The 23,739-nt window shown below is 42.1% G+C and overlaps 1 protein-coding gene across 4 annotated transcripts in view; it reads right to left on the bottom strand.

Moving 5' to 3' along the window:
* The window catches only part of tsnare1 (T-SNARE Domain Containing 1), a 240,590-nt gene that overhangs the window by 136,385 nt on the left and 80,466 nt on the right, over positions 1-23,739 (bottom strand). For all 4 annotated transcript variants that reach the window (XR_010906407.1, XR_010906408.1, XM_067448267.1 and 1 more), the window contains exons 5-7: positions 10,291-10,381; positions 9,971-10,045; positions 3,314-3,370 (exon numbers count right to left, since the gene is read on the bottom strand). Coding sequence is in view for 2 of the 4 variants with exons in the window: in XM_067448267.1 (XP_067304368.1) it covers positions 3,314-3,370; positions 9,971-10,045; positions 10,291-10,381 (223 nt within the window). In the remaining 2 variants the exon portion in view is untranslated. The remainder of the gene's footprint in view (positions 1-3,313; positions 3,371-9,970; positions 10,046-10,290; positions 10,382-23,739) is intronic.

Here is a 23,739-nt window from a genome sequence, read left to right as displayed (position 1 = left end):
AGTACTCTGTGTCTCAATAAATTATTTTATTTTTTTACAACACCGGCAAAGATCGTTTATTCCAGCGTGTGTGCAGACAGGGTTGCCAAGTTTTTACAACAAAATCCGCCAACTACTAGTCCTAAACAATAGCTTCTCGGGGGGTTCTCCAGGGGAAAAATGGTGTTTGGGGGGTAAAATGTGTGTTATTTTGTCAAGGTTGCCTGCTAAAATTCGCACTCATGGGTCTATATATCACATAATAGTCGCTTCAATCCTTGGACATAGAAAACAACCGCGGAAAAAAACGCGGACTTGGCAACACAGTACAGTTGAGCTCTGTCTGTTGACATTTGACAATCGTCGCTTTGTTGCTCTGATTGGTTTGCTCCATTGGGCTGTGATTATGAGGCGTGTTTCAACCGAACCACGAAAGACATCAATTGGATAGACCTACAAAGGTCTATCCAAATTAATATCTTTCCTGGTTCGGTTGAAACACGCCTCATAATCACAGCCCAATGGAGCAGTTTCAGACTCATATTCTGACTAGAATTTAGTATGACCACGTCAGGCTAAGAAATAGCTACAATTTAAAGATATAGAGTCCTATTTTAATGATCTGAGTGCATGGTCTGAAACACATGGCACAGTTTTGCTAGTTTAATTCGGAAAAAAAAAAAAAATGTTGGCGAGCAAGGCGCATGGTCCAAAAGGGTTGTACCTAGTCTCTTAATGATTCATGGGTGTGTTTTGGGCCTAGCGTGCAATAAAACAATCAAATCATCTCCCATTCTCTTTAAAAGTCAGTTGCGCTAGCATCATGGCAGATTCGCTATTTACAGAGCAGAATTTGCGAGCGGAAGGGCTGAACACTTATCCAGAGAGGAATCCTTTTATTTTTATATACTGTATCCCTGTGTGTGTAATAAGCAGGCTGCATGTGAGTTGTGCACCCACCTATAGGCACATATTACTAACGCGCCCTTTAAATAACCCAAAAAACAACTGCACCATTGACTTTACACCAGGTTTTTGTAGCTTAATGGCACAGTCGTTTTCAGTTGCCTCAAAATAGCAACGTGCCAACAATGCGCCTGAACACACTTTGTTTTCAGACCAGCACTTTAGAGAAGTACTTTAATAAAAATAAAATACTGCTGTGATTTTTCCATTCATAATAGTTCATGAATTATCTTGGCAGTGCTGATAACTAACCCTGTTCTCGTTTGAACTCAGAAAAAAAAATCTGGCAGAACATGGCGATCAAACAACTCCTTAATAACATCTTACTCTTGACTAACAACTCAGCATGTTGTTTGTTTTGAATGTGTTCTTGGCGTTCATATTGGAACTGCGCATCCTGTTTGATTGCTCTGGTCGGGTGTTTCCAGGGGGGATTGGGGAAGGAGACTGGAAGATCAGAGACATAGCTACAGGTGACAGATTCTCACATAAAAGCAGCGTCTCTGGAGAATGACAGGAGGGAAAGGAAATAGAATAAGAGAGGATTTTAACAGACCTGAGACTGTAAGACAGGAGCATGTAAGTATGTAGCAGCTGAGCCGATCTGAGCTTCTGTTGTACTGCAGCAAGGTAATATTGAACGCAATTCCTCCCATTCAGTCAACACTTTCAATCATCAGTACATCCTTGAGCAACCTCAGATGAACTGAAAATTGAAGTTTGATGGAATCGGGAAAAAAGTGTGGCACTGAAGATGTCAATTTTAGTGTTTCATCGAATGAAACTCTTCCAATGAGAGGGAACATCACTAGAACTGTCATATGCGGTCATTCTCAAGGCATCTTGTTTCTTAGACAAGATGCTTTCGTTTTGTTTCCACAATTTTAGATATCACTTGTTCTTTAACAACCTGGGGAAAACCGGGGTTAAAGGAATTGTTGGAATGAACATTCTATCATCATTTACCCACCACCATATTGCTACAAATCTTTCTTCTGTGGAACATTTAATGTACAACCACTCTTTTTCCCTATGATAAAAGTGAATGGGAACACAGATGAGATCCAACATAATAATAAAAAACTGCAATAAAAGTATCAAAAAGGACTTACACACAAGTCAAATGATAGATTTGTAAACATGGCACCTTAAAGGGATAGTTCCCTCAAATATAACAAGTCTGTCAGCATTTAATTACCCTCATGTCAGTTCAAACCGATAAGACATTAGTTTATTAAGATATTTCTAAAGAATTTTGAGAGGTTTCTGTCCCTCCCGTACAGGTAACCAAAACTCAGTAGATCCAAAAATTCCATAAATGTCTCGTATCACATGAAAACCAATCCATGTGAATTGATCAGTTTAATCCAGTACTTGTAGAGTTCTGTGTTTGGAGGATTAAACCAGAGTCTCGTGTGTTTGAAACTATGTGATTGATGATAGAATTTTCATTTTAAAATGTACTGTGCCTTTAGGCTCGTCACATTTAATGGTCGCCATATTAGATTTACAGGGATATTTCACCAAAAAATGAAAATTCTGTTATGGATTTATTTGTTCTGCTAAACACAAAGGAAGATATATGGAAGAATGTTTGTAACTAAGCAGATGTTGGAAAACATTGACATCCATAGTATATTTTCCCCACTATATGGTAGTCAATGGCTGCCGAGATCTACTTGGTTACAAACATTGTTCCAAATATCTTCCTTTGTGTTCAGAAGAAATTCATACAGGTTTGGAACAACTTTAGTGTGACTAAATGATGACAGAATTTTCCTTTTTTGGGTAAACTACAGCTGGTTTCAGAAGACTTGGACTTCAGAAGACTTGGGTTTCAGAAGACTTGGACAGAAGACTTGGAATATTGTGCATGAGTCATAAGGAACACTTTCAATATAATTTAGTTTTCATTCATTCATTTTAGACCTGGATACCATATCACTTTCATTATATGAAAGAAAGGTTGCCAGGACATTATTTAATATTTTGTGTTCCATAGAAGAAAAAGGTTATAGTACATTGGAGCAATATAAGCATGAGTAAATGATGACAACATTTGAATTTTGGTGTGAATTATGGTAAAGGAGGTATGCCATGCATCACCTGATGTGGATCTATATTCCTTCAGCCCAGCTCTTTGACCACTTCTTGACCAACAGGGTGGCACGTTAGGCACCACAAATATAGTGATTCCAAACAAACTTAAAATGAGGCTTCTCATCAAAAAGCTTCTCATCCACATGCAATCACACACGTAGTCTCACTCTTTATCTTACTGTCACAGGGATGTCGAATGAGCTCATGAAAGAACAAAGAGGAAGAAGTGGACTCTCTCTGGAACGCTGAGATATTGAAGCCCACTCACCTGTTTCCTGTCCTTTTGAGCAGAAGGAAGCAAAGCCCTCGAACGATCTGCAATTTTCTGTCAGGTAAAAGGGGGGAATAAAATTAATATGCAAATAGAGCCAGACATGTGACAGCAGCTAAACCTAAAGAAAAGTTCAGTGGATTCTTATTAACACTGGGTTACATTATAGCTGTATGAGTGGGCGGCATACATAGAGGAGACTAAGGACTATTGTAACAAAAAAAATAATGTTTGATCAAAAACAAGGTAAAGTAATGACACTTAATTAGCATATGCGTAACAGTTATCGATCTCACTGAGAAAAAAGAAGAAGATGCTATTGTTAACCTTTGTGGGGGGGGGGGAACTAAACATTTTGAGATATAAAACATATTTTAGGCAGAGATAGACAGTAGTTAGTAGTAGTTAGTAAAGTATCAATACTTTATCAGTGTTTTTCTTTGGAAAACTTTTACATCACAACATTTCAAAGCATAAGGTTGTACTTTTTACTGCACTGCAGTTCATAAATAAAAGGGTTTTTATACCTTTAATACTTAATAAGTACATACACATGTAGTACTTTCTACATTCTACAGAACAGTACTACATTTCTGATGTGATTAAGTATTAAAATAAAAATGCTTCACTACTGTCCACCTCTGATTTTGGGTATGGTATTTCTGTCATTACAATTAAAATGATGTTAAATGATAAATAATATTTCACAGATGCTCTGTCACTGTCACTGGAAGCTAAAATAATACATTTGTATCTAGAATGTCAAGATGGGAAAACGTCTCGGGTTACTATTGTAACCCTTGTTCCCTGAGAGGGAACTCAACACTGCGTCGTCGAGTGACGACACTCTGGGAACGCCCCCAGCGTGACGGCTCTGAAGTATGAATGAAATCAGTCACCAATCCGATTGGTGCAACGTCCTACGTAGTAGGCGACGGCGTAAGCGGAAGCTATAAGAAGGCGCCGCCCCAAACGAAAGACAGCCTTTGCGATGAAGCGAGCGCTCTACTTGTAGGTGTGGCGACGAGACGCAGTGTCTCGTTCCCTCTCAGGGAACAAGGGTTACAATAGTAACCCGAGACGTTCCCTTTATCGAGGGAACTCAACACTGCGTCGTCGAGTGACGACACTCTGGGAACGTCAATACCCACTATGCCACACCGAGACACGCACGTCCTGGTGTGAAGCTGGAAACCAGGCACACTCAGGACGCAAGCACTCTAGCACCCAGCGTAGCCGGGAGGTCCAGCTTATAAAATCTTATAAAGGTGTGTGGATTAGCCCATCCTGCCGCCTCACAAATCTCAATAAGTGAGGCTCCCGAAAGGAGGGCCACCGAGGAGGCCAAGCCCCTCGTAGAGTGAGCCCTCACGGCTATGGGTGAAGGCAGATTGCGCACCCGATAAGCCGTGGCTATAGCCTGCACGATCCAGTTACTAATAGTCTGTCTCGCCGCAGGCAACCCTTTCTTAGGGGGGCCAAGTACACCAAAAGCTGGTCCAACTTCCTCCAATGAGCTGACCTGTCCAAATAAAATCTCAATGCCCTGACAGGGCAGAGCAGGTGCAGCCTAGCTTCCTCTGCCGTCGCGTGAGGCGGAGGATGAAATGCCTGAAGAAACACCGACCCCATCCCCGTAGATGGGACCCTGGGCACGTAGCCCGGTCTGGGGTACAAGATAGCTTTCACCCCGCCAAGGGCAAACTCCAAGCAAGTTGGCGTTACCGCCAAGGCCTGAAGGTCCCCCACTCTCCTCAGAGAAGTGATAGCGAGGAGAAAAGCTACCTTGAGGGTCAGATTTCTCGCCTCAGCCGACTCTAATGGTTCGAAGGGGGCCTCAACCAGCCCTTCGAGAGCCACTGCCAGGTCCCCTTTAGCTGGGACTCTGGGATAAGCCGCAGGCCTCAACCTCCTAGCCCCACAGAGGAACCGTACTACCAAGTGGTGTCTGCCCAGCGGGCCCCCTTCTAAAGGCGAGTGGAAAGCCCCTATGGCAACCACATACACCTTCAGGTGGATGGGGTCAAACCGGCGGAGAAACGGTGCTGGAGGAACTCCAGCACTGAGGCAACTGCACAGTTAACTGGGTTCACCCCCCCCCCCGTTCTCTACACCAGCTAGTGAAGACATACCACTTAAGGCTATACAGTCTCCTCGTAGAGGGAGCCCTAGAGCTGAGAATGGTCTCTACGACCTATTGTGGCAGGCCATTCCCTGGGTACTGTGCCCCCTCAAGGGCCAGACCCAGAGATCCCACAGCTCTGGCCTAGGGTGGAATATCATTCCCCCTGCCTGAGACAGCAGATCCCTCCTCAGAGGGACCTGCCATGGGGGGGCCGCCACAATGTCGGAGAACCAAACTCGGAACGGCCACCGGGGTGCCACTAATAGGAGGCTGATGCCCTCCCGGCGGACTCGCTCTAGAACTCCCGGGAGCAGAACGATCGGGGGAAATGCGTACAGACGCCGCCTCGGCCACGTCTGTGTCATGGCATCCAGCCCCAGCGGGGCCGGAGCCTGAGGGCGAACCACAGCGGGCAGTGGGTCGTTTCTAGAGATGCAAACAGATCCACTTCCACCGGGCTGAACCTCTCGCATATGGCCTCCACCACCTCTGGGTGGAGCCACCACTCCCCGGGCCTCAGCCCCTGCCTCGACAGGACATCTGCTCCCTGGTTCTGGTCCCCTGGGACGTACATCGCTCTGAGAGACGACAGTTTCCCCTGGGACCACAGGAGGATCTGATGCGCCAACCTGCATGGTGGGCGCGACCTCAGACCCCCCTGGTGATTTAGACACGACACTACCGACATGTTGTCGGATCGTATCAGGACATGGTAGCCGTGGAGGTCCGGGTTGAAAGCTCCTCAGAGCTTTCTAAACCACCAACATCTCCAGGCAATTTATGTGCCAGGAGGAATGCTGGGGCCCCCACAGACCTCTCGTAAACCGGCCTTCCATGACCGCGCCCCAGCCCGTGAGGGAGGCGTCTGTTGAAAGGATCTTCCTGCAACATAACGCTCCTAACACTGGCCCTTGGGACAGGAACCTCGGATTTCTCCATATGACGAGGGAACGAAGGCATCTGCGCGTTACCCTGATCATACGGAAAAGTTTTCCCCTCGAGGAGAACCCCTTGGTCCCTAGCCACCACTGGAGGGGCCTCATGTATAGCAGGCCGAACGGAATCACATTGGACGCTGCTACCCTGAGTCCCAGCAGTCTCTGAAACTGCTTCACAGTGCGGCTGTGGCCTAGCTTCATTCCTGAGACCTCCGCCAGTATGGAACCCACCCGTGCGGGAGACATGCTCGCTCGCATCGAGGTTGAGCCCCATACTACACCGAGGAACATGGTCCTCTGGGCGGGTGTTAACACGCTCTTGGCTGTGTTCAGTCTCAGCCCCAAGCACCTGGGATGGGCTAAAACGACATCTCGATGCCGAATCGCCATCTCGCGCGAGGGGAAAGAGCTAGGCCGAAAGGAAGCACCCGATATTGGTACGCTTCGCCCCCGAAAGCGAACCTCAGGAACTTCCTGTGGGCAGGAAGGATGGAGACATGAAGTATGCGTCCTTTAGATCTATCGTGACGAACCAGTCCTCGAACTGGATCAGCTCACGGTCATTTGAATTGTGAGCATCTTAAACCTGAATCTCCTCAGAGACCGATTCAAGTACCTCAGATCTAATATTGGACGTAAGCCCCCACCCTTTATGGGAACAATGAAATAGCGGCTGTAAAAGCCCGACTCCCTGTCTGGCGGAGGGACCTTCTCTATCGCCTCCTTGACCAGCAGAGACTGCACTTCTTGTTCCATAACCTGCCTCTGGGCCGGGGGGACCACGGTCCAGACCACACCGCTGAACTTCGGTGGTGGAGCTCTGAACTGTAATCTGTACCCCCTTCCCACTGTACACAGGGCCCCAGCAGAAATATTCGGGAGGCATAGCCATGCGCCGAGATATTCCACTAGGGGAACCAACCTCTCGGGGTTAGTCTCTGGTACCCACCGAACCCCCTGCCCGACCCCCTGAAGCGGCCACCCGGCAGAGCTTAGTCGGGAAGGATTTTCGGTGTGCGAACGCAGTCGCTGCCCCGCTGCAAGTCTTTCTAGAGGCAGCTGGAGCAGCATGCGTCCGCTGGAAATCGATGTGGCCCGAGCGTCGTAGATGGCGGATCGCAGCATCGACTTCCAGAAAACTCCACAGGGGAGCCGACCTCGATCGCTCCCCGGGAGAGGGGGCTGGCCCGCAGGCCACTGGGCTGGGTACACCCCAGTCCAGACCACACCGAAGAATTCGGTGTTGGAACACTGAACTGCGGTCTGTACCCTCTGCCCACGGTACACAGGGCCCAAGTAGATATATTCGGGAGCATAACTATGCGCCGCGATATTCGACTAGGGGAACCAGCCTCTCAAGGCTGGTCTCTGGTACCCACCGCGCCTCCTGCCCGACCCCCTGAAGGGCCACCCTGCAGGGCTTAGTCGGGGAGGATTTTCGGTGCGCGAACACGTTCGCTGCCCAGCTGCAGTCTTTCTAGAGGCGGCTAGAGCAGCATGCGTTCGCTGGAAGTCAATGTGGTCAGAGCGTGTAGACGGCGGATCGCAAGCATCGACTTCCAGAAAGCTCCACAGGGGAGGCGACCTCGATCGCTCCCCAGGAGAGGGGCTATAAAAAGCCCAGTGAACACAATTGGATGATAGGCTGATAATCTAACTCCTCAAAGTTAGATAAATCCCATTTAATTCCTCAGAATTAAATGCCCCTAATCATCCCTCAGGTGAACATGGTCTGAATAATAGGCTGAATAAACATACCCAACTCCTCAAAGTCAGATAATGTTTAATTATAATTCCTCAGAATTAATACAGCCCTAATTCCCAGACGATACTGTTTAAACATGTATTTAACGAATCGCCATCTACACGCTGCCTCAGCAACGCGAGATTCGACTCGTTACAACATATTTGGCTTTCATCCCTCGAGATGAAAGACCACAGGCGCGAGGCTGAAACACTCGAAACGCACGGCTGTACGCTGCGAGATAGTCAAAAAACACAGCCAGCACCCTCAGGAGCTGACTGCACTCGCGCCAAACAGTATCACATGTGCACCGATGGCGTGTGTTCACTAATATTACAGACCGTAATCTACGCGCTGCCTCGGCAACGCGCGATTAAGCCTTGCATTATGAAGCACAAGCTCTCATTCTACTTCGCTACCTCGATACTGAGCACGTCTAATTCCTCGGAATCGGACCGCTCAAGCATCTAATTCTCCATCCCGGGGGAAAAAGCCACAGCGTGGGTTTCCACACGAGAAATGAGAACATTGGCCAGCTACAGACAACCCCCTCGAGAGCTGCCGGCGCGCCTTTATTTTATGAATGAAGTAGCGTATTTACTGGCTTAACGCTTCGACAGCCTCAATGCTGTGCGCGTCCGATTCCTCAGAATCAGACGGCTCGAGCATCGGGTTCTCCGCCTCGGAGGAAGAAGCCGCAGCGCGGGCTTCCTCACGAGGCGGAAGAGCGTCTGAATCATCGGACGAGGATTGGGAAGATGCCTCCGCATGCCCGCCTCCCGTCGCGAGACCCAGTTGTGAGCCCCATGATCTACGCCGCCGCGCTGCCTCAACAGACGCGGGACCGGATCCCTGGGGCTTGCGAGCCCGGCCGCTCTCCTTAGACACGGCCAGCCGTGAGCGCAGCACCCGGAGCGGCAGCTTCCCGCTGCAGGCGGCACCCTTAAGCGCTGCCCGAGCGTGCTGCGCCCCGAGACACTGCACACACAGCCGGTGTGTGTCCGAGCCCGAAATGAAGCGCGGGCACGGGTGCACACACCTCCTAATCAGCCCGCTTGTTTTAATGTGGTGACAGACATACAATATCACACAGAGCGCCTCGCTGAAGAGCAAAGACTGTCTTTCGTTTGGGGCGGCGCCTTCTTATAGCTTCCGCTTACGCCGTCGCCTACTACGTAGGACGTTGCACCAATCGGATTGGTGACTGATTTCATTCATACTTCAGAGCCGTTACGCTGGGGGCGTTCCCAGAGTGTCGTCACTCGACGACGCAGTGTTGAGTTCCCTCGATAAAGGGAACTGTAACTAGTTATCTAGTGGATAGAAATAATTGTGACTACAGTCTGTTTAATTTGAAATGTGTAATGAACAGGAGGAGGACAGAGTAAAGGTACACAGGACCTACAATTTCAACACTTTTATTAGCCCAATGGACCCGAACATCCTGTGTGTAATATGTAGGGGGAGTGTACAGTGTGTGGTCATTGAAAATTTGCTCTGATAAATATTCCTCACAGAAAATGAGCCAAGGCCAATGAGTCTCAGTTTGAAAAATAATTAACAAATGAAAAAATTAAAATTAAAAATAGTTAAAAAATGAAAACGGGTCCAACAGACCCCAACACCATACAAGGGTTAAGGTTAGTTAGTATATATAATATATATATATATATATATATATATATATATATATATATATATATATATATATATATATATATATATATATATATATATATGATGGTAACTAAAAAAAAAGGATGATGTCTGTTGCAGAAGCTCTCACAGTCCTAATCACATGTGTTACTTTGTGGACAAATAAAGGAAAGCCAATATTTCATATGTACCTTCTGCAGGTCTCCATATCGCTGCACAGAATCTGATAGCTCTGTTTTGAGTCTCGTTAGACGGAGCCTGTCTTGCTGCAGGAAAACAAAATGGATTTTTTATTTATTTATTTTTTTTAAATGAACACTTGGTCAGTTTGACAACACCATAACTTTACCATTTTATAACATCATTTTTTTCAGTGCACATGCCATTTGAATGTATCTCTACCATGTTCAGCTGAAAGCAACATCACTAGAAAATCATATATACGGAATATTGTTCCACTAAAAAAAGAAAATTGAGAGATTTAGAGAAGACAGTGAAGCATGACTTTTACCCGCGAAGATCCGCTGATGATGTCAGTGAGTTGTTTAACAAGCTGGCTTGTGCTCGTTATGACTTTATTGGTTTGCTGCTGTGTGGAATGTCTGAGAGAGAGAGAGAGAGAGAGAGAGAGAGAGAGAGAGAGAGAGAGAGAGAGAGAGAGAGAGAGAGAGAGAGAGAGAGAGAGAGAGAGAGAGAGAGGTAAAGAGACAGGTAATCATGCTTTACAAACCGCAGAAGACGATTCAAAATGATTCATCAACTATCCCAAGGTGCAATGCTCTCCAAGCTGGGCTAGGTTTACAGCCCTATTGGATGGATTAGGCTCAACCAATTAAGTAAATCAATATTAATGACTGTGTGACAGAGGAATAACATTGTGCAGTGAGGGACTGTGTGTCATGGCTGCAGAGCTCAGATGATGTCAGGAGGCTCCAAGCAGGAGTCAATCTGCCGCCCCGGAGGAGAAGCAAAAGATTAGGCATTGTGTACAGAGACAGCAAATCAAACGGAGGAAAGGTAACACAGCACAATGAGAAGTTTTCTGTACTGAATTCATTAATAGAGCAGATGGAAATCAAGACTGTGTAAATTGGGTTTATAGAGGGTGATATTTATGACTGCACGAATAAAAGGGAAGAAAGGACAACATTATGTGAAAGACAGGACCAATGAACAGACATTGCATTAGCATTTGCCCAGAGCTCCAGACCAACAGGGGGCCCTGAAGGGTTACAGAAACAGTTCCTATTTACTAGATTAAGGTTGACTTTGGGTCCCTCTCAATCAGCGATCTAGTTCAGTTGTCAGGGCACTGTTCAGGGAGCCGGCCATTTTAAGTTGCTTTCGAATCGCAAAATCCCTCCAGCGCACTGAAGCATTCGCTCCCTAAAAAGTCCAACAATGCACCGTGAAAACCTTTCTCTCAATGCTTACTATAGCCCTATTCGGACGGGATTAGATTAGCATGGGGACGTCGGGGTAAAGTCATTTTACCTCAGGACGTCTGTAATATTAATGGTCAATTCGCACGGGATTAAGACATCTCAGTAAAACTAGCAGAAGTGGGAGGAGTAACTCGCTTTACACACCACGGTAACCTTCGTGTCGTCATGTGCGTATGACGTTGCTGTTATCACGTGAGCAAACACACATGAGCGCCAGTCTGAACTCCGTCTACAATATAATGTTTGTTTTAATAAACAGTTAGATCCAGTCTAACGATTCTGATTGGATTGTGTTGGTAATAGACACTTTCCTAGAGCTAAAATAAGGGTTGCGCCTCTAATAATTGCTTTTGATCTTCTTTTTGTTTTAAATGATATGCGGAAAATACTGGAGGTTTGCCACAGAGTTGTCCCTCCACCTACAACGCAACCGAATGCTTCAAGCGCCTTAAAGCTTGCAAAATGTGTTTTTAAAAAAACTTTTAAAAAGGAAATGATGGAATTTTACCTCACATTTTTATAGAGGGTTTATTCGACCGGGATTAGTATTACCCCAGGTCATTTTTCCGGACCTTTTTACAGAATTACTTTACCCCCACGTCCCCATGTTAATCTAATCCAGTCCAAATAGGGCTTATGTTTACTTACCAGAAATTCTAAAGCATGCAAACCTAAATCATAAAAGCCACATAATGACAGGGGATAGATACAGTATGTCAGCATAAACATACATTGCTAGACAGGTAAGGGACATAATCTAACGTTTATTATTTTTTGCTTACACAAAAAGTTTGTTGATCCTTAAGGCCCAGATATACTCACGGAAAAGTTATTTTTCCTTCTTCTTTTAGGGGTAAAACAAAATCCTAAATACGTGACCAAAAGTATACTGAACATCTGACACTACACTGGGTCAAAATCTAGCAGCTTTACAACATGAAACACGTCAGTGAAGTACAACTTCATTTTCTACTATAAAGCTCTCCAAGTGTGTTCATGTTTTCACTCACAAATGTCTGACTCTAACTGTCTAAACAGGCCAAATGAACCAGAAAAGATTTTCACGTGAAAGAAGGCTCGAAATTAAAGGAGATTAAATTAATTAAAGGGGAGCCGGATACAAAATTTTGCCCAACACTGCTGAACCTGTAGCTCACGTTTAAAACATGCCAAATAGCATGTTTTTAAGATGCGTTGGCATTTTGACATGCTGCACATTGAATCAGTGTCCATTTTAAACAATTAACTGATCAAAACAATCTGTGAATGGGATAAACACCATAGAGGATTTTATGCGCCTATAAATGCGCCTTCGGTTCACTTCTGTTACACTATGTCTAGCCCTTTTAATGCTAGAATGCATCTGTGAAGGGCCCCAGGGACATTCATGTCCTGTCAACGTCATAATCCATCTGTGGAATGGGGGTGAAAAAGGAGGAAGTGTGGCACGAAAGAGAGTGGAAAGGAGGCAACAGTGAGAGAATTAAAGACATTGAAAACTTGAGCCGCTATTTGCAGTTGTGAGCTGGATGGAAGATAGAGGAGAAAAAGGGGCCAATGGGTCGGAAGCTCGTGAACAAATATAATCTCCTGATAGAAATTCCGTTTTCTCCTCATGCGGAGCGAGGGGTTCGGATAAGGCCATTGATTTAGTGTCTGTGCCCCGCTCCGTCTGATCCCTTCCTTTAAAACCCAAACCAAGACCACCGGCCAGAGCGCCTCCTGCTCTCTAGAGATATGTGGTGGCGAACACGGGGCGCACCTCCCACTCAAATATTGATTTAAAAAGCGAGGAAGGAAACGAGGAAAGAGGCGTCAGGCAGAAACATCTCCTGTGCATTCGTTATGAGTGGGGGCATGTCACTGTCATTCTCAGTCCACGAGAGAGAAACGAGACCAGTCGGGTGGAAAAGCACCTGTAACAATAGCGGTAGAAGCGGTCGTGCTGTGTGAACAAAAACGGCAAAGGTCCACAGTGAACGTTCTAATCACACGCCAGAGAATAAGAGAACGTGGCTGAGCAGTTCAACCATAAAAGCTTGACTTTGGGTACTTTTTTTTTCTTCAAGATCAGTCCTTTTCGAGGCTGAACATGAGCAATGACTCACTCCTCTACAGCTCTGCATGTATTTAATATAACTGTCTGAGATTTTTTAGACCATATGGGTTTTCTGTTCAAAAATCTGCCTACTACAATAATGACTGAAATCTAAACAAAAAATGTTTCTCCCATATAGTCATTTTCAGGGGTTCTCAGATTGCAGAGAATGTCTGTGATCTTAATCCCGTGCGAATCGGCCATGTCTGTAATTTGTAAAGTAAAAATCCCCCCTACGAATAACCTACCATATTTCCCTGTGATAATACTAGTCCCGTGCGAATCGGCATCTCTGTGCTTTGGCCAGGATTAGGTGAATCGTATATCATTTTTGCAAGGTTTTTGTTTCCTGAGCACATTCTTTATCTTTTACGAAGAATGGAGGCTGCATTCATAATGCGCGTCGTTATGAATTAATACTTTCACTTTAGAATAAGTACCAATTTGGGGGCAAATTTCTTGAATTGTGTGTTTAATATTAATATTAATACTATTCTTAATGAAAAATATAGCAACGGAACAGTACAATGACAAGCTTGTGTAAAGAGCGCTTTTACATTCAGCTTTAAAGCTGAATCTTCCGCCGTATATTGTCAGCTTCTCACTCGTGATTTTGAAATCTGACTCCTGCCGCTGGTCTGTGCTCAGCTCAGTTTTTAATTGTAGCGTCTGTTCTCTAACTGAACTAAATTATTTTTATTACTTTAAAACAATCAAAACAATATACTGTTTATGACTTCATACAAGTATATCTCTAACGAAAAAACATTTCCAAGTCTTGACATCATGTCAGTAAATTTGAGTAGAATCACAGGCTTTGCTTATCCCGTGCGAATGTGCCACGCAAAATTTAGATGTGGGGGAGTAATTTCTAAATCACACAGGTCCCTCTGTGTGGACCTCTACATAAAAAAACTCGACATAAAAAAAAGATAAAAAAAAAACGTAAAGTCTAACTTCAAAGACTAAAGAACTACATGTGTGTAATTATATCCTCTGATAATCTTTATACCTTAAGGTGAGCTGTTAGTTTTAACAGCTGCTAACAGATCAGCTTCAGCCTATGTTCACTGGAACAACAAGGTGAGTGGCCCCACTTTATATTAGGTGGCCTTAAGTACTATGTACTTACATCAAAAAAATAAGTACAATGTACTTACTGTGTTCAAATTGTATTTGAATGGGGCGGCAGTGGCTCAGTGGTTCATGTAGGTTGTCTACAAACCAGAAGGTTGGTGGTTCAATCCCCGGTTCCACCTGACCAAGTGTCGACGTGTCCATGAGCAAGACACCTAACCCCAGCTGCTCCCGACGAGCTGGATGGCGCCTTACATGGTTGACATCGCCGTCGGTGTATGAATGGGTGAATGTGAGGCAAAATGTAAAGCGCTTTGGATAAAAGCGCTATATAAATGCAGTCCATGCAGTCCATTTATTGCATCACACCTTTGCTGATATTTAGGTGGGAAACGAGGAGAGTTAGGGACAGGTGTGGTGGGATGGGTCAGTTTAAGGGTAGGGTTAGGTGTAAGGGTAATTACAAATGTAACTAGATAAATTAATGATAGATGTAATTACATGCAGGTATTTTTTTAAATGTAAGTACAATGTAAAAACATGTGTACACAATAAGTGTATTGTATCAAATTATGAATTAAAATGTTACTACATAGTAGTTAAGGCAGCCTAATATAAAGTGGGTCCGATAACTAGAGTCAATAATGACAAAGATACCTTTAAGAGGGCAGCAGTTTGAAAACAAATCACAGGTATCACATGCACCAACACAACACCGTCTGAGGTCAGCGTAGGCTTAATTTGCATAAGTGTAATGCCATTGCCAATGCCACATTGACGGTAATTAACCTGGTGCCCAAGATAAAGGAACAGAAAAAACTGAAATTCAGTTGACCGCAAGATCTAAAGGAAACAGAATAAGAAAACACAACAACATCAAAAAAGAAAGATTACAAAAAAGACCAGAAGGACAAAGACAATTGCAGAAGATTGACTTTGCTCTGTTTTAAAGGAGGGGAAGAAAGTACCATGAAGAAAAAAAAAAATCTGGAAATAAACCTGTGCCTCTGGTCAGAGACATTTCTTTGCTCTCAGTAAAAATGCAACTGCTATAAATCGTTTTATAACTCAACAATAATGCCTTGGTTTAGTCACGGCAGTACAAATAAAGCCCTCTGAAATGTCCATGACTCAACCTCATTATATTGCACACTGTGATCCACTGAACACCTTCAATACACCCTCAATTACAGCTTCCTGTGTTCTCTCAATGGTAACATGTGAAACTCAATATGGCCTACACAATCTCATGGGTCGACACGCAGCAGTAGAAAAGTTCTGTTATTGCTCATCCCACATATTCAAAACCCAGCAGTTTATTTCCCCGAACACTGTTTAGTCATGGTCCACATTTAGCATGTTTCGTGTCTGTCGAGTTGGCGGAGTACAATACGAATCCTCCTCTGCTTTGACTGGCTATGGCCATCTTCAATCTGAATCTCTGATGGGTTGAACACATACACTTACACTGGTGTTCAAAATTGCTGGCACCCCTGGTAAATATGATCAAATATGCCTGTAAAAAATAAATCTGTATCGTTTATCCTTTTGATCTTTTATTCAAAACATTTACAAAAATCTAACCTTTCATTGAAGTAAAATAATTGAAAGTGGGGGATAAATCACATTATGAGATAAATCCTTTTCTCCAAAACACATTGGCCAAAAATATTGGCACCCTTTAAAAAAATACTTTTTCGGGTCAGGGCACTGGGACGACCATGGCAGAAGCTTCATTTTGTGTGTTAATTTTGATGTTTGTTTCGTTCAAAACATTGTCCTGATGGACGATCCAACCATGGCCCATTATTATATTTCTAGCAGAGGCCATCAGGTTTGGATTTCTTATCTGTTGGTATTTGCTGGAATCCTTGATACCATGTATCTGAACAAGATGTCCAGGACCTCCAGCAAAAAAATAGGCCCACAACATTAAAGATCCAGCTGTATTTTTAGCCATGGGCATGGGGTACTTTTCATCCCTGTTTGCACCAAACCCATCTTGTAGATTTTCTGCCAAAAAGCTCTTTTTATAGTTTTATCTGCCTACAGAACCAGGTCCCTTTTGTATTTCCAGTTGTGTCTCACAACTCGAGGGGGATTTTTCTTGAATTCCTCCCAAACAACATGTGGTTGTGTAGGGGTTGTTAGATTTTTTTTTTTTGTTTAGGCTTTCTGACCTCAAGACTCAACTAATCTGTGTGATTCTCCATCTGGGATCTTTGGAGAGTCTCTGTGCACTTAAGTGTTTCTCCTCGCCGTGCATCAAGACAATATAGGCAGGCATCCTTTTTCAGGCAGATTTGTAACATCTTTAGTTTATTGGAACTTCTTAAATACTGCCCTGATGATGGAAATGAGGATTGTCAACTTGACAATCTTCCCGTTTGTCAAGTTGACAATCCTCATTTCCATCATCAGGGCAGTATTTAAGAAGTTCCAATAAACTAAAGATGTTACAAATTTTAACTTTCGCCACTTTCCCGTTGTGTTTTTTTTTTATTTTTATTATGTGTGTGCGGCAACCGTCCGTGAGGAGGCTGGCGTTTTTTTTTTTTTTTACATACTCTAATGACAGATAATTGAGAGCTTATAATTAGTAAAATACCTAAAGTGGACTATTGATATAAAGTGTAACCAATGTTCTACATTTACAGTCAATAAAAAAAAAAAAAGATTTATTGCATTTATTCATATTTTTTAAGCTCAACACAAGTTTAAAGGGGTCATGAACTGAGAAATCAAATTTTCCTTGAGCTTTTGACATGAGGTTATCATACTATAAGAATATCCTGTACAATTCAGATCTATGATAGATGAAAGGCCGCCTCTGCAGAAGAAAGTCAATGCCTATTCATCATTGCAACTCTGGCCCCGCCCACTGGCGTGTTAGTGAGATGACGAGGAGAGAGGAGCAATACAGGATGGACTACAAATAACATTATCTTCCAAATGATCCTAATGCTAGAAATGCAGTCATTTTATTTATTTTTAACAATGTGAATGTCTCAGCTGAGCATTATTCATTTGTATTTGTTACATTTCATTGTGGATTCTTTGGTAAATCCGTCTCAATTTTCGGCGCAGGCTTTTACGATTCGAACTCGACAGTAATGCGACATGTAATAACCCGTGTTAATTCTAATGCCTGATCTGTGACCAGCGATTTCTTATATGTAAGGATTCATGTCAGATGGTTTTATTTTTGTGTGTATGCGTGTCTATGCTAGTAATCAAACCAGAAACAAAAGAGCCAGCTTCACATTGTTTTTCTTCACAGCAGTGGGCGTTTACACTGAAGTCTCACAGCAGACACGCCACTTAAAGAGCGTTCACAAAAAGAGCGTTCAAATCAGAGGGCTAAATAAAAGTATGTAAAAATCATACTACCATTAAAGTGCATTACACATTATAAAACAATTAAACAATGCAGCTTACAAATAATTTAATCAACTGTATGAAAAGTATCTTTTCCTAAATAGTGTCTACGGTATAAGGTGTAAGATGTATACAAAAAACATGACATTAAAAAATCCTACCCTTACAAATATTCACTGGAGTAAAAGGTGACATCTAGCCCCGGTCTCCTGCTGTTCAGTTCTGCAATGCCTAACACAACTTGATAGGCACAAGTATAAAACTTCCACTCTACCTTGCAAAACTTGAAAGATACAAATGTAATTTCAAATCCTGACTGGATACCTGGAGGTCAAATCAGAATATAACACAGATATACTTGTGAAAGTGCCTCAAAAGCTACTTTTCTCCCTCAGATTTTTGATGTACTAAGGTCATGCTGTGTGAAGTCTAGTGGGTATTAGTTTTTATTTAGTTTAAGACAGCTGTGTAAGGAACGCATGGTATTTCTTTTGTAAGGTGTTTCATTGCATTTCTCACATCACTTCCTCCCTGTACTGCTTAGCTTGTTTCCCAGCCATACAGTACTTATGGCCCGTTCTAATAGTCTTATTTCAATAAAAGCTTCTCAATTAATATCAAACAGAAAATATCTGTTAATTTAATAATTACCTATTGCCGTGTCATAATGATATACAGCCATATCGCACAGCTACTCGTGTTTTATCTCACATATGCATTTATATAGCATATAACATTTATAATGTTTTTAATGTGTTTAAAATGGAATGTAATTATTATACATTATACATTACTGCACTTCGTTATGCAGGGCACTGTTAATGCTTCAGTGAAAAATTATGAGAACACACTTACGATGACTACTCTGTTATTTAAAAGGTCATCTAGGTCATATAGCCTGGGTTTAAGTGAACCAAGAAGTCCTTCATTATGATATGAATCATACTTCACCATTCAAGCATTCATAATATAACAAACACTGTTCTAATTGTTTGCCTTCTATAAACCCAGTTCTCTTTATGTGAGTTTAACAAGTCCAGGGATATAAAACATAGCACCTATAATCTCTAACAGATGCAGTATAACCACACACAACAGAGCTGTGAATGTTCAATATTTTCCATCCTCTCTTTTGGGAAAAGAGAGTTGTCAGTACTGTACGTAAGCAAGTCAGTGGCGGCTACTGGTCTGTCAGAGAGGGGAAGCTCATTTTTGGCCAATTGTCTTATTTATTTAAAAGTAAATTCTGCCCTACGTTCCTTTTCAAGAAAATGGTCTTTTACCCTGTGAATGAATGAACGATCTAAAAAAAATATTAAACTCTGTAAAACTGAAACAAGGAATGTGGTGTATAATTGTGTGAAATGTATGATGAAAATCAAGCAATTTCGCCAAGCAAATATCAAAGAAATAGGTTGCAGAAGTTTTTATTTCGACTGAACTTGAGAAATCCGCGATGGGACTGAGCGCGAATAGCTTCAGTGATTCCTTATAGTACAGAATCGCTGTCAGTCAAAAGGAGATGCAGACCCTCCAATCATCACGCAGAAGCTCAGCGTCCGGGCCAGCCCACTCCCCATTCACTCCCAGAGACGCTGAGCGTCCGTGGGCGGGACATAATCGCAGCGTTTATCCAATGACCGTCTAGTTTCGAAGCGCTGAAAAAAACCGTTCAAAGCAGCCCCATTGAAGTCAATGGACGCTGGGCTTCAATAGGGAAATGCACTGTGACGCTGCGGGAATGTATGAGAAGGAAATCGAGTCAGCCGACCTGCTATATGTAACTGATTCTGAACGAACTCGTCTTTGAGATGAACGTTTTCTAACGCATTTTTAGTCAATACAATGTTAATATAATAGTACATATTTGACCATTAATTTTGTGACATAATAAGGGAAGCCGAGCTTCCCTTGCAGTCTTAAAGAAATCGCCACTGAAGCAAGTGTACTCCAAGGTCTACTCTTATTCTTGCACTGCATCATACTTAAACTTTGCTGTTGTCATGAAAACCAGCGTGCATTTTTTTTTTGTCAGATGTGCATGAAAATCAACAATATTCTTTCAAGTATGTGATGCTTAATTTTCAGTGATTGTGAATACTTTGAATGTATGTATTCCTCCTCTATATAAAACATTCTGGGTAAAAAGACTTGGTAAGCAATAAATGCGAGGAAAGAAGCTATTTCGACTGCACATAGCTGTACACAGAAATGTATCACACTATCCCGATGGCCTTAATTACATGCACAATGAAAAAGCAAATAAATGCAGAATTTCCACAGCAAAAAAAGGCAGCCGTGGTCATCAGACCTTTACAGTAAACCTTTTGTTAGAATTTTTACTTTTACAAAACTTCCAATTTACAATAAAATGACCTTCATTACCTGATATAATGTGAATACACCTAACTAAAACCATGTTTTACCTTTATAATATACTGACAACCATCACACAGACGGTAAAGAGAAAGCCAAATGATGAATCAAAGTTTGGTTACACTTTTTATATTAGAGTATGTGTACTTAGTGTACTTATCAAGTACTGGTAATAAATGGTAACTACATGGGTTAAGGTTTAGGGGTAGGTTCAGGGTTAGTCTCTAGATAATTTATTGTAATTGCTATAAGTACATAGTACCGGTATGTGCATGCAGAACAGGAATGTAAAATCATGGGGTTTACTCTTTTTGCGAGATTAACCTAAAACAGCCTACTTATATCTCTGCATATTAATTTCAGACGGAAAGAAAAAGTGAGGAGGAAGTATTTCAACCTATCTATCTATCTATCTATCTATCTATCTATCTATCTATCTATCTATCTATCTATCTATCTATCTATCTATCTATCTATCTATCTATCTATCTATCTATCTATCTATCTATCTATCTATCTATCTATCTATCTATCTATCATCTATCTATCTATCTATCATCTATCTATCTATCTATCTATCTATCTATCTATCTTGTTTTTTTCTATTTGAATATATTTTATTTCTCTGCATCAAAGAAAAATTCTCAGGATCACTTCTCCAGTCTTTAGAGTCATATGACCCGTTTGAAATCATTCTAATATGCTGATTTGCTTCTCAAAAAAAAAAAAAAAAAAAATTGTTTTTTAACAATAATTATTATAAATTTTGAAAACATTTGTGTACATTTAATACAAAGTTCAAAAGAACAGCATTTATCTGAAATATAATTTTTTTGCAACTAGAATTACAATTAGAAAATGCCTACTGTCGCTTGATCAATTTAATACATCCTTGCTGAATAAATGTATCCACCCAAAAAATAATAATAATAATCTTACCAAACCAAACTTTTACATTAAAATTAGATTAATTTCCCCTAGGTTTTCCCTAGGGAAATGACCATTCATTGATTAATAGGTTTACTATAAAAATAGCACTTTTATAGTCTTTTACCATTCAAATTACAATCATTCTAAATCATAAAATCTGTATTTTGAACGTTCTTAATTCACCTGCTATTAGCAGGTGTGGTATTAGTATTAACACGTCAGTGCAATGTTTGTCTAAATATGTTTGTATTGTTGCTTCTCTCCATTCATTAACAGATTCTGGTTTCACCACTTAAGTGCACGGCAAACAAAAATAAACGTAACTAATTATATGTTGTCACCCCACCAGCTAAAAAACTAAAGGTCTCTACTTCAGAACTGGAGCATTGATAAATATTCTAATGCACTCATCTTGCACTCTTCACGAAAGTACTGAGTGTCCACAAGTTGACTTTCCCTCTGAGCAGAGAAGATGTAAGGCTAATGAGCAGAAAACAATTATCCCATCGTAACGTGCCATTAAGCACCGATCCCGACCTGGGGTAATGACGCATACCGGATCAGTCATGTTGACGGACACTATCCTGACATTGTCAGGTAAGGCAAAGTTTATGCAGTGATGCTGAACATAATCAAAATTACAGAGACTACATATCTAACAATAGCTCAAAAAATGATACTCACAAAAAAGGCTACTGAAACTCATGATTAGATATTTGTGTGCGTGGAGGGAACATTCACAACAGGTTTCAGAGGCGGCTTAATTTAGCTAATGGTCTTTATGGTGCATTTTTCATTAAGCATATTTGCCATGTTGGTTTTATGAATAATATATTTCACACTACATTGATTAAGTGGGGTTTTTAATAGAAGTGAAATTAACTAGATGAGTTTGCAAGTAAATTGCACTTGTTTTGCTTTGAAAGCTTGAGGTGATGGAGAAGTCGCTTTTAATCATCTGTTCATTTTCTGATTGCTCTGATAATGCATAGTTAACTTTGCATTTGCTTAGAAGATCAGACACATTAATAATACACACGCTTGGCCTTCCGCCAAGATTGCATTGCTGAATCAGAATATTACTGTTATGTCTGATACTGGGTATGTTCAGAAATTGCCTCTATACAAAGAAAGTTCATCACAGATATGATATACCAACCTGATTTGGTAAAATGTAGGAATGCAGTAAATGATCAGGGTTTAGGTGCCTTGCTCAAGGGCACCTCGGTCATTCCCTTCCAGTATTAAGAAACAAACTCGCAACCTTCGGGTTACCAGTCTTACCATTAGGCCACAACTGCCTTAATAATGTAGCCTAGAAATCTAGACGCACCCTAACGGCAGCAAATTTAATCTGCCCGCAAGTGTCATCTAGGAACTCTCAATACCCTTCTGAGCTGTATTCCTTTCAATCTGGACGGGCCAATCACATCGTGTATAGAGTCGGTGGGCGGGGCCATAATGACGACGGCCGAGTTGTGTTTGCGTGCTTCTAGTAAACACAGAAACTGGCGAACGGCGGTCTTTCGAATCAGCTTTGACTGCGATTCTGGAAGACTTGGAGTTAAGCTTTTCTCTGAGAAAAGAACAAAGAACGGCACTGAAGTCATTCTTAAAAAGGGAAGATGTGTTCGGAGTTTAGCCGACCGGATACGGCGAATGTTTAATCTATCAACAAGCTCTGTTTCACCTTCGTTGCTCTGGTTGGTGTAGCGCTATCCTATCGCGTGCAGAGGGAGTTTGAAAGACAACCGTTTATCCCGCCCCTCGGATTGAGCTCTGTCAATGGTGAGTTTCCAGACTAAACATCTTGATGTGGGTCTGGCTTGTCAGGCTATTAATCTCTAACCATTAGGCGCCAACTGCCTTAATAATGAATAATTCACTCAAAAATGTTTTTTACATTCACTTACCCTCATATTTTGTCAAGCCTATATGATCTTCTTTGTTCCTTTGAAAACAAAAGAGCAAGTTTTTGAATGGTACAGCTCTTTTCCATACAATGAAAGTCTGTGAATTGTGACTAGAGGCTGTCAAGCTCCAGAAACTACAAAAGGCACCCAAAGAAATCATACACACAAGTCTTCTGAAGTCATATGATAGCTTTGTGTGAGAAAAAAACACTGAAACTTTCTCATCTTCTGTAGCTCTCGTGGAATCTTCATGTTCATTTTTGCAAGTAAATTGATAAAACATGGAGCGTATACATAACATCTCGTTTTTGGACTGCAAAAGAAAAAATGTCATAGAGAGAAAATAATCCCACTGCACGTTTCATATTCGGGTTAACATTCAATGAAGTTTAAAGTAACCGCATTATAATATTTTAGGCACCTGATTTTGTTTTGGAGGTCGTCAACAACAGGTTTTCATGCATCAAAGGTCAAAAAAATGTAATAATATACATTGTTCATTATCGCAATGATTTTCAAACGACTTGATGGATGAATCAGTCTCACTACATCCAAACTTTCCATGAGACTACTCTGCTCTGATTGGTCAGACGGCCTTGTCTGTTGTGACTGGGCTACCACATACAGCGGGCCATTACCATAACTTCTGTTCTGTCTGGAGGCTTCATAAAGCTCAGCGATAGTGTACACTGTAAAGGCAGTAATGATGATGTTGGTTTTATACCAATTCCAGCATGAGCCTG

The sequence above is a fragment of the Pseudorasbora parva genome, chromosome 7, assembly GCF_024679245.1.
Source record: "Pseudorasbora parva isolate DD20220531a chromosome 7, ASM2467924v1, whole genome shotgun sequence".
NCBI lineage: Eukaryota > Metazoa > Chordata > Actinopteri > Cypriniformes > Gobionidae > Pseudorasbora > Pseudorasbora parva.
The sequence above is the reverse complement of the archived record's forward strand: the minus strand, read 5'-3'. Positions and strand labels throughout refer to the sequence as shown.